An 11,747-nucleotide genomic window follows, 5' to 3' on the forward strand; every position below is an offset into this window, starting at 1 on the left:
TAATAAATATTCCGGAGGGAATTAAATGAATACAAGCTTTGAAAAGGTGACAATGTGAGCCGTGAAACGGTGAGGACGAAAAAACGAAAGGGATAATCGAACTGAAATTTCCCAGATCACTTAAGCAAAAAATCCTGCGTTTTCTTGCACGCCTGAGCTTGTTTACAACTGACATCATGTTTGGGTTACAAATAAACCAGTTTCATTATTTTGCTGGATAAAAAATGTCCTTCCAACACTTGACTTTGTCGTCCTCAAAATGAAGGAACTCGTCGCTTTGGCCGTTCTCATCCTAGCAGCGTCTGTTTGCATGGCCAGACCTCAGAACAGCAACAATCAAAGGTAGGAACCACCCATTCGTTCTTCAAGATTGCACACAACATTGTCTGTTCCCTTCCCCTCTCAGAGGAGCCAGTTATCAACCAATCAGTCATCAGGTGTATTACGGTCAAGGCCGTGGGCAACAGAGCAACAATAATCGAAACGACCAAAGGGGTCGGGGTGATGGTGGAGTGACTATTGATGAATATGGTCGGGATATATCAGACACTGACCGTGCCTCGGGTTCGCCAGACTACGGGAGAGATCGTTACCAGGAGCAACGAGGTCGAAGCCGTTATGGTTCCAGGTAAGTTCAATGCTAAAGATGCATCAGATTTGGTCAAATTTCGAATGATCAAGCTGTACTTTGATGTCAGACAAACCGATCGCTCTCGCGGGCGATACTCCAATCCAAGCGCCATATCAACCGAATACAATCCGTATTCTTATGGGCCAAGTGGAGTGACCGAGCCCGGAATTCATGACCAAGTAATCGAGGCGGAAGGCGGAAATAAATTGGAATATTTGGACTACGAGAAGGCCCCTCGGCAATGCCCACAGGGCTGGGTTAGAGACATTTGGGGGTATTGCCGGTGAGGAAATGAACGGGTGGCTTTAGCTTTTGGTCAAGAATGTGCATTGAGAGTTGTCCTTATTTCCAGCGAAATCTTCCATGAGGAACGCCGTGATTGGGATTGGTGGGAGAATATCCGGAGATACGTTATGAGCACTCAGTACACGGGTCGTTATTGAACGAATACATGCATAAATTATATTCAAATATATCTATATGCATACGGTGCAGACACTGTGCCTATTTTTATTAAGTGTAAATATAATGAATATAAGACATCCAATTTCACAATCATTGATGTTATTTTCAGAGACTTTAGACTGACCGATTGTTCAAATAAGGGTAAATTTCCAGTTATCTAAACATTACACCTCTTAACAGTCAAAGTTTTTAAGATATTTGGCCCACCAACGAGTTTGAATTGGTAGACATGGAGGGTTGATCGAATATCCTTATTAAAAATTTGTCCAAGTTTGACTTGAAAAATGCTTGCAAATTAACAATATCTACATACTTCTTTCGAATTTTAGAGGCAAGCAAATTGTACAATGAAGGAACCGAGAAAGAAGAGAGGGGGACTTACTGTTTTAGCAAGTCTGCATTCTCCAGGACTTGAACTTGCTATCGAAAATGCACATTAAGCCTCTACGGCCACTAGAATTGGCTCTAAAACCTGGGCTTGGACAAAGCTGAGCTGATGAATAAGGGCCCTTATTTGCAACGTCACACGGCCCAAAGAAAACGGGAAGAGGCATGGTAGATGGCTACATAAACTGCTCTTGCCTTGCCTTGAACGCAATTTCTTTTCCGGACATTATGTGACCCGAGGCTCTAATTGAAAATAAGATTTTGATAGAATTAGTCAAAAACAACACAAACGCATTATAATTCAATAACAAGAAATTGGCCCAATCGGCCCTTTATTTGGTAGAGGCTGAATGACAAAGCGCCCTCTGGAGTGCAGAACGTAAAACATATTTCGTGCAGCGTAAGGGGGCTATGCTTTTGAAAAAGTACAATGTCAGGTACCTCCCGAACCTTCTGATTGTTATAAAAAAAATCAACTACTTTGATCTCTCACAATACGAGATTTCTCTTATTCCTGTGTAGTTTGTAATAAAACACCTTTGGACCTGTTCCACCTTCTGCAAACCTGCCGAACTGAATGAAGTCCAAATAGGCGAAGCATATATTCAAGATGTGGCTGAACGACGGACTCTGTTGTTAAAAGAGGTCAAATTAGCAACCATACTAAGTGACTCGAAAATTCTCTTGTCAAAACTATTCATGGGGTACATGTTCAGTCAATCTCTCGATGAGCAATGGAACAACCTGATTTGGTGCTAACGCAACCTTGCCAAAGGAAACTAGCTTTCTCATTTTTGTCAACGAGTTCTTGAAAGAGCACTAAAACGGGAAGAGTTAGGCTTCTTATTCGCACTGTCCATCTATTTCTCGCGTTTCTTGGCTACTATGGTTTTTCGAGCGGCTGCCGAGGAAATAAATGATGTCATTTCTATGGCCATTACATAAATTGTAAAAGGAAAATGAACCGCTCACACGAAGGCGGCCTTTTCACAAATGGTTGGCACTTTGTCTTCTCGGATTGGGAAAAGGCCAGTGGCACCATAAAAAAGGGCTGCTTGCACTAACCACCAACCAATGTGTCTACATTTACAACGCAGCCGACAAGTGCAGACTGAGCCAACCGACAACAACCTCCAACCAACCAACCAGCCCGATGCTAGCTTAGCAATTGCCCATTTCCATCATTACATTTCAACATATGAGGTTATTATTGGTCTCATTTTTTTATCCATTACCTGGGGTTGACACCGTCGCAAGTGGCGTGGAAAAAAAAATCCAGATAAATTTCGGTTCAATTGAAAACTGCTCTCCCCCCTTTTCAAACTCGTCCAAATGATTGTTTAACAGCAAAGTGAAAAACCGTAGTTGAAGATCAGGAGGAACCAATGGATGGATGGTTGGTCCAACTTTTGCCAGTGGTCTCCATCTAACAAACAATAACCATTGGAACATCGCTCTCCGTGATACATGTCAACCTCCCTCTGGCCCTGGGCTCCTCAAAATAGCGACCATAAGTAACACCCTAACGCCCAAATGACCATAAAAAGGAAACACTTTCCGAGACAAATGAGCTCACCAACTGTGGACTTAAGTCTTCGTTCCACGCCATAACCAACATATTGCTCGGGGACAAGCTGGTAGCGAGGCATTAGAGCTAATGTCTCGAGAAACAAAATCATTATGACACGAATCCAACGGATACTTTTTCTTCAAGATGTATTCCATCATGTTGATGTACGATTTGTTTGGATTTCATTTCAAATGGATATATTATATTATGGGCCTTCAAGGGTAGAGAATCAAAGCAAAAGATAATCCAGTGATGATTTTTGGTGTGAACTACTAGAATGATGGCTAAATTTTAGCTAACTTGTAGAGATTTCTTTTGGTTTGGTCTATCTGAGCTTAGGTGGATCGTCAAAGTCTTCACCATGTTTTATAACGAAACTTTTTTCAAAAACATTCAGAAGCATTATTTTTGACTGACTTTAGGTGTGCTCTATACGGGTTTTGCGCTACGGATGTTGGATATTTCGCCGCATATCAATGCTGAACTATTTGCTTGAAACTTTTGGATATCACACACTTCAGCAAACGTTTTCCATAATGTTGGAAGATAACAGCATGCTCCAATCAGGTGGATGGATGGAATGTAATATGTAAACTTTTGTTGTCTGGTTTTGCGAGTCGCCTCGTTTGGTGGTTTGCCCAACCATCGGAGCTCTGAAGAAGATGATTATCATATTCAACTCCGAAACTCCAATTGAGTGGTATTGACTTAATGATCAATCGCTCCCATCCATCATCATCAAAAATAAATTCTGGTGATTCACCACAGTTTCCCTTTGGTCCATCCGACGTCAAAGTGACGGAGAGGGCCATCACAACAGTTGAATGCAACTTTTCTTGCGTCGCTATCATGCTGCTCCAGGTTGATCACAGGCATGGATGGATAATACTGTATGTACTAAGGCAAGAGTCATTCGCCAATAGTCAAAATCCACGACCACTAGTCGAAGGTTTTGGCTGCAATTAATTGAACGATCCGGGAATATCACGAAAGAAAACGATCAAAAAATAATTAGATAAATCAATCTGTGGTGAGGAGAACTCGATGAAATCAATCGACCGGACCGGTTTAATGCCCAAGAACCAAGCACAAATCAGTGATGCCCCCGTTAATCAGTGTTGCCATTCCGTCGAGAATATGGCCCCAATTTGGGTTCAAACTTTCCGGGGAATATTTGCCAACACTCCTCCATTGAATTATCATCATCTGCTGAAAGTTATTCCTGTGAGACGAAAGTTGGGTTAACACATCTCAACTTATTATTCATGCAAACCAGTTTTATATCAATTCTTCATATTAAGCGTATCGCAATGTTTAAGCCCCTACTTGGTCACAAAAGTGAGATATATAGTATTGGCGAAGACAATTTTGATAACATCAAGAGGATAAGAACATTCTAAAAAAGAGGTTTATTTGACTGCCTTGTTGTTCATCGAAAACTATTACGTTTGGAAACGAATGGGACACAAAGAAATAAAAATACACTTTTCCCCATATACAACTTTTGTAAAAAAAGTGTTTGGAAAAGAAATATATTTATTTATAAATCTATTGAATGGTAACCTTTTTTGGATCCACGAGTTAAGGGTCAGTCATTTTCGATGCGTGGGCTATAATTTTACGTCCTTGTCGCTTTAATTTCAAGAACCTTGCCACTTTCGTAAGGACGAACTGTCACCAATATTATAATTCTCGTCTCAAGTGACAATCATTGAAGTCTCGTGTAAGGAAGTTTGATTTTTCCTACAAATACAGAGGATTGTACTAGGCACTTGGAATTAGAATCTTCCTAAAATCTACAAAGATGCGAGTACCTCCGGGTCGGCGGGATTTCGTTTCATTTCACTGTGGTGATCATACAAAAAGGTAATTGGGATTGATTAGATTGTGGTTGATTTTGTTGGCCAACTACTCCACCGGGTGCTCTGAGTGGTGGAAAGTGTCGATCAGATTTTCGGTGGCTGTGTGAGTGTGCCCCTTTGGGTAGATTTGTGGAAACGATCGTTGTTTGATGTGGTTTTACTTTCCGGCAATTGGGAGACCGTTGACATGGAAAATATCAATTAATTCTCCCACCGCGTTCAAAACAAGCCTACTGAACCGTCATGAAAATATCTCATACATATTATAACCGCTCATTTTGCTGCGAATCCCAATCAACTATGTACAACAACTCTCTTGCGATTCAAGTATTATTGGATCATGGCAAGAGACTGTAAGAAGAAAAAACGTGTTTTGGCTTGGTCATGATTGGCAGAACGAGCCAAAAACTCATTTCTGGTCATCATTAGCACAAGTAGCCGAAGAACCATCGCTACCATCTCATCACCCTCACCACCACCAACCCCAGAAGTCAAGTAACGATGTAGAATCCATCATCATTGTTCTGCATTCATGCCAAACCTATCTCCTTACGGCAGAACAACAGAAACCATCGTAAGAAAGGGATTTCTGGTCGCCGAAGTGAAACGAACGACTTCAAAAGGGAGAAGGGAATAAAATATGGATAAAACTGTTCGCTGCCAAATTCAAAAACATTTCCTTTTGGAAGAGTGAGCGTATTTGAAAACGTCAAGATTGATGAACTTGAAAATCGACAGCCATTTCAAGGAGCTCGTAAAATAAATGGTGCCAGAATGTTGTCTATGTACTTACGACGTGTACCGAGTTAGTCCGTCCGTGTGTGTGCGTGTGCACATGACTCGCTCTTCTGCCATACAAACATTGGTTATGGTGTGTGAGTGAGGAGTGTGCTTCAATGTCTGCCTGCCTGCCTGCCTGTCTGCCCAAAAGGCAAGTAAGTGCTTTGGGATTGGTGCCGACGGCCATCCATCCAGCCAAGAGGAATCATTATTCAAACTTTTCAATTAGCTTCAGCAGTCATATCACTAATCATTTCTTTTCATGTCACATCCACTGGTGGGAAAAACAATGCCAACTTCGTACAACTTGGTGTTATTGCAGTACACGTTTACAAACACACTCACATATCTAGCATTGTACGTTCAAACGTTCAACTACTTGTGTCTTTTTGGAACAAAGTGGCCATAGAAGACTGACAGTTGCTTTAAGGTTAATTTGACCAAATTTCGGTCTGTGATGGAACAAGGCATAGTAAGAGCTGCTGCTTACTCGTAATATTTCCAGGATTACCATCAAACAGGAGAAAAGCAGCAGTCCTTCTAACATTAGGTACATGGGAGGCATGAGTCGGGGAAGACTGAGCATTGGAAGTTGCAAGCTGGACTACTAACGTATACTGCTTTGAATCATTTCAGTCCAACCTCGTATTTGAAATGTTGTAAAATTTTGTTTGTTCATGGATAAATTACATACAAAGCGAGGGGTTGAGCTGGATGGAAGTTTCTAAGTACGTTCTTGAAATCAGATTTAATCATACAATCAAGGCTTGAACCTCAGCTGTGGCCCATTGATTGCTAAAAACAGGCATAGAAACAACTTTAATCTTCAACTACTCCAATTAATACTTGGATGAAGCATTTGAGTTTCATTATAATTTTTTAATGAAAAATTGAGGGACTGGCTAGACTTGAGTCCAAACTCACATTTCTGATTTTCATTGGATATCATTATCAATACATGATAAACTATCAATTATTTTGACCGCTAAAACGCAAAAAAAGTAAGAATTGCATTACGAATATAGTGCATCAAGCCTAGCTGTGCACGGTATAAACATGTCTGTTTTCCACCGATCGTAAGTCTTCCCTTGTTTCATTGGTCCCTCAAGTTTGGCTTTGGGTTGTTGGCTCGGGCCAAGAGTGAATTCATCACTTTCTGTCATCGTCAAATCTCTAGTATATTTAGTGCGGTCTTCATGCAGCTCTCTCGATCCTCGCTCGATCGTTGTCTTCGTCGTGGTCGTTGTCGTACTCGTCGTTGTGATCCCAGTACGGTGTACAAGAGCTCTATCTAAGTAATGGGAATGGGTGATTAATGACCCTCTCTTTGAATCTAAAGCATATGAAGGGGGATTAAGGGAGATATGATCTGTGGAAAAAATTGACATCAAATTGGAGGGCTTTAAATGGCCCCCATCCCGTCCCATATCACCTAATAAGAATTCAAAAGCACTTTCTCGCAAACACACTAACAAGCGTGAAGCTATTCGGTTAAGAGGTAATTGGTTCAAGCCATTAAACTGGTTTGAGGGAGCCAGAAATGAAAAAAAAATGTCCCTCTCAATGATAAATGACTTCAAATACTAATCTTGATATGTGTGTGTATGAATATGAATGATGATGACTCGGCCGATGGCTCGTTGCTTCATTTTGCCATTTTGCTTGACGTCCAAAAAAAAGTGAGTGAAAAATTGTTTTGTAGCCTTCAGAAAACCAAAGTTAGTTGGGACTTTTAATGGTTCCATGGACAATTTGTCTCGTATGAAGTTCCGGAGAATTAATGATTGCGCGGACGTTTGTGATCCAGATTGGATTAATCAAACTGGATAGCGGCAATCTGCAAAGCTTCGGTTGAAACGTTGCAAAACTCAATCTATTCCAAACAGAAGGTTCGTCGTTGCCTACAAAAACCTATTCAAATAATGATCGATAATTTGGCTGTGGATCGCAATAAGGGTATTGATTTCACTGCAAAAGGCTCAGAAATTGAATAAGAATTGATTAGATTCGGATTTTTCATGCGGATAAATAGAAACCTTGCTTTTAAAAGCTCTCTTTGTTATGAGGGCTGGCTAAATTCAACCGGGTTTGCTTTACAAAAATAGCTGTTAGAAATGATGACTGACATTTGAAAACGTTTGGGTACATTCAGTAACATTAACCAATGGCGAGGAAAATCCAATTTTATAGAAATATTGAAAGCCCTAGGGGATATACAGTGCCACCATGGACTAGTCAGTCCAAGAAAGTTTTGGTGCTTGCATTAAAGTTACATTTTTAAGCCTAACGAACCATAAACGACGGGACTGTACTAGCTCCAGGATAGTTCAAGCTGGCTTATGTCTCCCAATGATATGCTACGCCAATGACTTGTAGTTGTCGTTTTTTTTAACTGCAAAAAATACTAATGGGGATCACATTAATAATCACGGGAGGTTGTCACCAGGGCTACCAACTTACATTTTCAATGGCCTATGACATTGCTGGTGAGTTTGAGGAATCTACGAAACCCGTCAGTCAGCCTCAAGAAGTAACCCTGATTTTTCTTCCATCAAACCAGGGTTCCGTTTATGCTCGAACCTAACTTTTTGCTATGTGATGTAATAGGCGGGTGCTTTCACTTTCCACGTTTCCTGGCAACCATGAATTTGAAATTTGATTTGATCCCATCACTACTACCTAACAAATCTCCTCCATTGACGGATCTTTCAGCTGTCACTCCTCTCAACCTCGTCTACTTTGGGACTAGGAAAAGCTCCGACTAAACGGGAATGAAGCAAACCAGACGTTCGTCCGTGGGTCTTTTGGCGTTGGAGCCGCCGTTTGATGAAGTATCATATTCCAATTTTGAGATCGGCAGGTTGTCGTTTTCACCCACATGTGCACATGTTCGGTTTGACGTATCACTGCCAAGAGAATGGATGAGATGATGGGGCAGACGGAGAGGGCCCAAGGTTTTTTGCCTCGAAGTTTGATCAATCAATTATTTTTCTAATTACCACACCGTACATTAATCATCGTCTCAAATGGCCTGATCTCTCGAGGAACTGACAGCAGCCCATTTCAGCCCACACTACTATCAGTCGGAAGCGTATCGTACCAATACACATAATCACACAGCAACAACCCCGACAACAACCACATCAACAACAACAACATTAACAGCACATGGGCTACAGGGTGTGCCACTAACCGCCTGTCTCGTACACTCGGTCGAGCTCGATTAACACCATTTGAACTGTCAAATTTGAAATTTGAACTAAAAAACCACTGGCTCTGTTAACCTCGTTGTCACTTTTGACACGACTAAACTTGACGACCGAGATTTAAAATTGCTATTTTTTTCCTTGACGGCTGCACAGATTTTATCGGATAAACTGTCAAAGGTTGAGACAAGGCTGTAGCTGCTATTGAGCCATCCTGTGTCAGATGTTGAGGGGGCCTGAAGTTGAGGGGGCCTGCCACAAAACCATTGACAGCTTGCTTTTGCTTCTCAACGGAGTATGTACGTACGCGAGCTCGTGGACGAAACGGAAAAGAAAACCTGGCAGGCAAGCTGGCAGGCAGGATAGATGGATGGATGGATGGATGGATCGAGATTGCTTCAAATGTTATTGAGAGCTTCATGATTCTTGGACCAGATCCAAGGGCGAGCGAGAGTTTAGTTTTCGACTTCCAGCTCCCAACTTCACAATGGCATAATTAATGACTGGCCCAGGCCTAAGCGCAATTAATGAGCCCTTGTCGTTACGTTATGTGTGGTAATTCGTAGAGGCTAACAAAAGACATTCATCAAACAACGAAAGCCTCTAATACATGCATGCAGAGTCCGTATCCGAAAGGTTGATTTATGGTGGCAAATAAAACAGCCGTTCTTTTTGTCGTGATTCAATATTGGAAGCGAGTAGTATGTGGCTATTTAGTGGGTCAAGAGGAAAATCAGGGGATCTTAAGATCCTGCCCGGGACTTAATGTTTATGCCCCGTTGGATTTGTGACAGGTGATGAGAGCGAAGGTTCGCAACGGATGAAAGGAAAAGAAACGAGCAAAGAAGAACCCTCCAAACCTGACAAATGAGTTCTGATATGTTAATCCAATTAGCAGATTACTTCTCAGGGTTGCCATGCTGTCATTGAAGTTGTATATAGTACAATGCAATGGGAATTCGATCGGATCGAATTCGTCGTTATTTGAGGTCAATGTAGGGCAAGTCCACAAGGACTGAAATGCAACGAGATGATAAACCATGGAGATGGTGACAAGTTGAGTCTCTGACATAATTGGCAACCCTGAGCGGTCAGAGCACTGGGTATCGAGTTTTCGGATCTAGAGAGATAGTTTTGAATTCCTTTGTGCCATCTCATCATCTCAAATTGATCTTGTCAATGTCAATCATGTGTTGAGCCCTCATCCAGCCCGTTGAAGATCCAAATATTCAGCCTCCTGGATGATCCTGCTTCAGATTGGGAGGAGCTTTTCAAATGATTCACCCATCCAAAATTTGCCCCTCGCGTTCATTCGTTCGTTTCACAAGGACTGACAAGTGGAAACGAAAGCCTTTTTAACACCTCTTCAAACCAATTTCATTTCAAAGACATGTCGAGATCCGAGTGCTGTTGTTCTACAAGGAACACATGAAGTACGGCTCACTGTGATGGTAGTAGAATAAAAAAAAACCAAGCGTTCGGGAATAAAACACATTTGGAAACTCGATCCATTTGTTAAAAGCCACGGGAACTTTCAAGGGTCCATTAAGCTCTCGAGCAAGTGGCAAATGTAAGAGCCGAGGAGTCGAGTTCAACCCGCGAGGAGCCCCAGGGGTGGGTTGAATAACAGAGAAGCCTTTTAAAAAAGTTTCAAAACGCCGGCGTCATCCAATCCCGGCGGTTCAAGTTTTTCACTTTGTCTGTCACCTCCATTGGTTTAGCAAGTCTCAAAGTGCAATTGCTCGTGACATCCTTGAGACCTGCTTTCATACAGGACAGCCTCCTTTGAGGGGCTCTTGAGTAATCGACTACTAGGTATAAAAGACCTGTTTCTTCTTAGTAGTCTGTTGAGGCTGATCCTTGCACATCTGAAGTTAGCTGATCTCCCTAAACCTTTTGTCACCTTGGCAAATCAATATTGACCCGACGACAATCTCTCCCCTCTAGACAAATATTGGGAGATGATGAGACTCTGAAACAATCCAATCCACACGACGACATCGACAACGACGATGCTCTGCTGGCAACTTGTCGTCTCAAATGATAACCTGCGAGGGGTTGGCAGAAACTGAAAAGCAAATTAGAGCTTGACGAGAGATAAGGTAGACAGTGACAATCACCCATCTTTCCGTCCATCCTTCCATCCATCCATCCATCCATCCACCCTATCTTAGAGGGAAGAGCCACCAGCAAGTAAGGAAGCAGCAAGGAGGGAGAATGATGGGAGGGAGGAGGGTTCAAGAGTGCTTTTACCACTGATGTTCGTGTACATCTGTCACCGCGTTTTTCCCCGACCACGACGACAACAACTCTGGCGAGAACGTAGTATAATCCGGCATAAATCTCGTTCTCTCTGTATGTCCGTCTCATCCTTTTCATCATTCATCTGTTGTTAATGTTGGCTGGACCAATATTTACATTTGTCAATCTCCACTACCTTCGCTGGCTTGGCCTGAACGCCTCTTAACAACACTCCCATTTCCCATCATCCTGTGTCAAGTCGTCCTCGATCTCACCCACCCACCCATCCATCTACCCATCCATCCATCTTTCCACCCATCGAGTGTTTCACTACATCGGGATGAGTGGATACCAGATTGGCAAACCAAACCCACCAAGTACCTGGATGATTCGGTTGGATCAACAATGGTCTTGTTACACACTCGACAAATATTATGGTATCCGGATTTCACCCTCGTCCTCGTCGTCTCGATTTACTCTCGACATGAAAGAAAAGCAACAACAGGGATGAACTGATCTGATCAAGATAATGTCCTTTCCAGCTATTGGTAAGAACGGGATCGTAGTTAAACATGTCTTGAGACCAGATTTCGATCGGATTTGTC

General features: G+C 42.1%; 1 protein-coding gene across 1 annotated transcript; it reads left to right on the top strand.

Moving 5' to 3' along the window:
• LOC131888180 (uncharacterized) lies at window positions 1-1,178 on the top strand. The gene is made up of 4 exons (XM_059236972.1): window positions 1-342; window positions 407-628; window positions 699-914; window positions 984-1,178. The coding sequence occupies exons 1-4, from the start codon at window positions 260-262 to the stop codon at window positions 1,072-1,074; spliced, it is 612 nt and encodes a 203-aa protein (XP_059092955.1). The 5' UTR covers window positions 1-259; the 3' UTR covers window positions 1,075-1,178.
• Window positions 1,179-11,747: the final 10,569 nt, after the last annotated feature.

The sequence above is a fragment of the Tigriopus californicus genome, chromosome 10 (assembly GCF_007210705.1).
Source record: "Tigriopus californicus strain San Diego chromosome 10, Tcal_SD_v2.1, whole genome shotgun sequence".
Taxonomy (NCBI): domain Eukaryota; kingdom Metazoa; phylum Arthropoda; class Copepoda; order Harpacticoida; family Harpacticidae; genus Tigriopus; species Tigriopus californicus.

Coding starts and splice junctions, on each gene's coding strand:
- LOC131888180 (XM_059236972.1), top strand. CDS start 260: ATGAAGGAACTCGTCGCTTTGGCCGTTCTCATCCTAGCAGCGTCTGTT. Junction 629..698: donor CGAAGCCGTTATGGTTCCAG/GTAAGTTCAATG, acceptor CTTTGATGTCAG/ACAAACCGATCGCTCTCGCG. Junction 915..983: donor GACATTTGGGGGTATTGCCG/GTGAGGAAATGA, acceptor CCTTATTTCCAG/CGAAATCTTCCATGAGGAAC.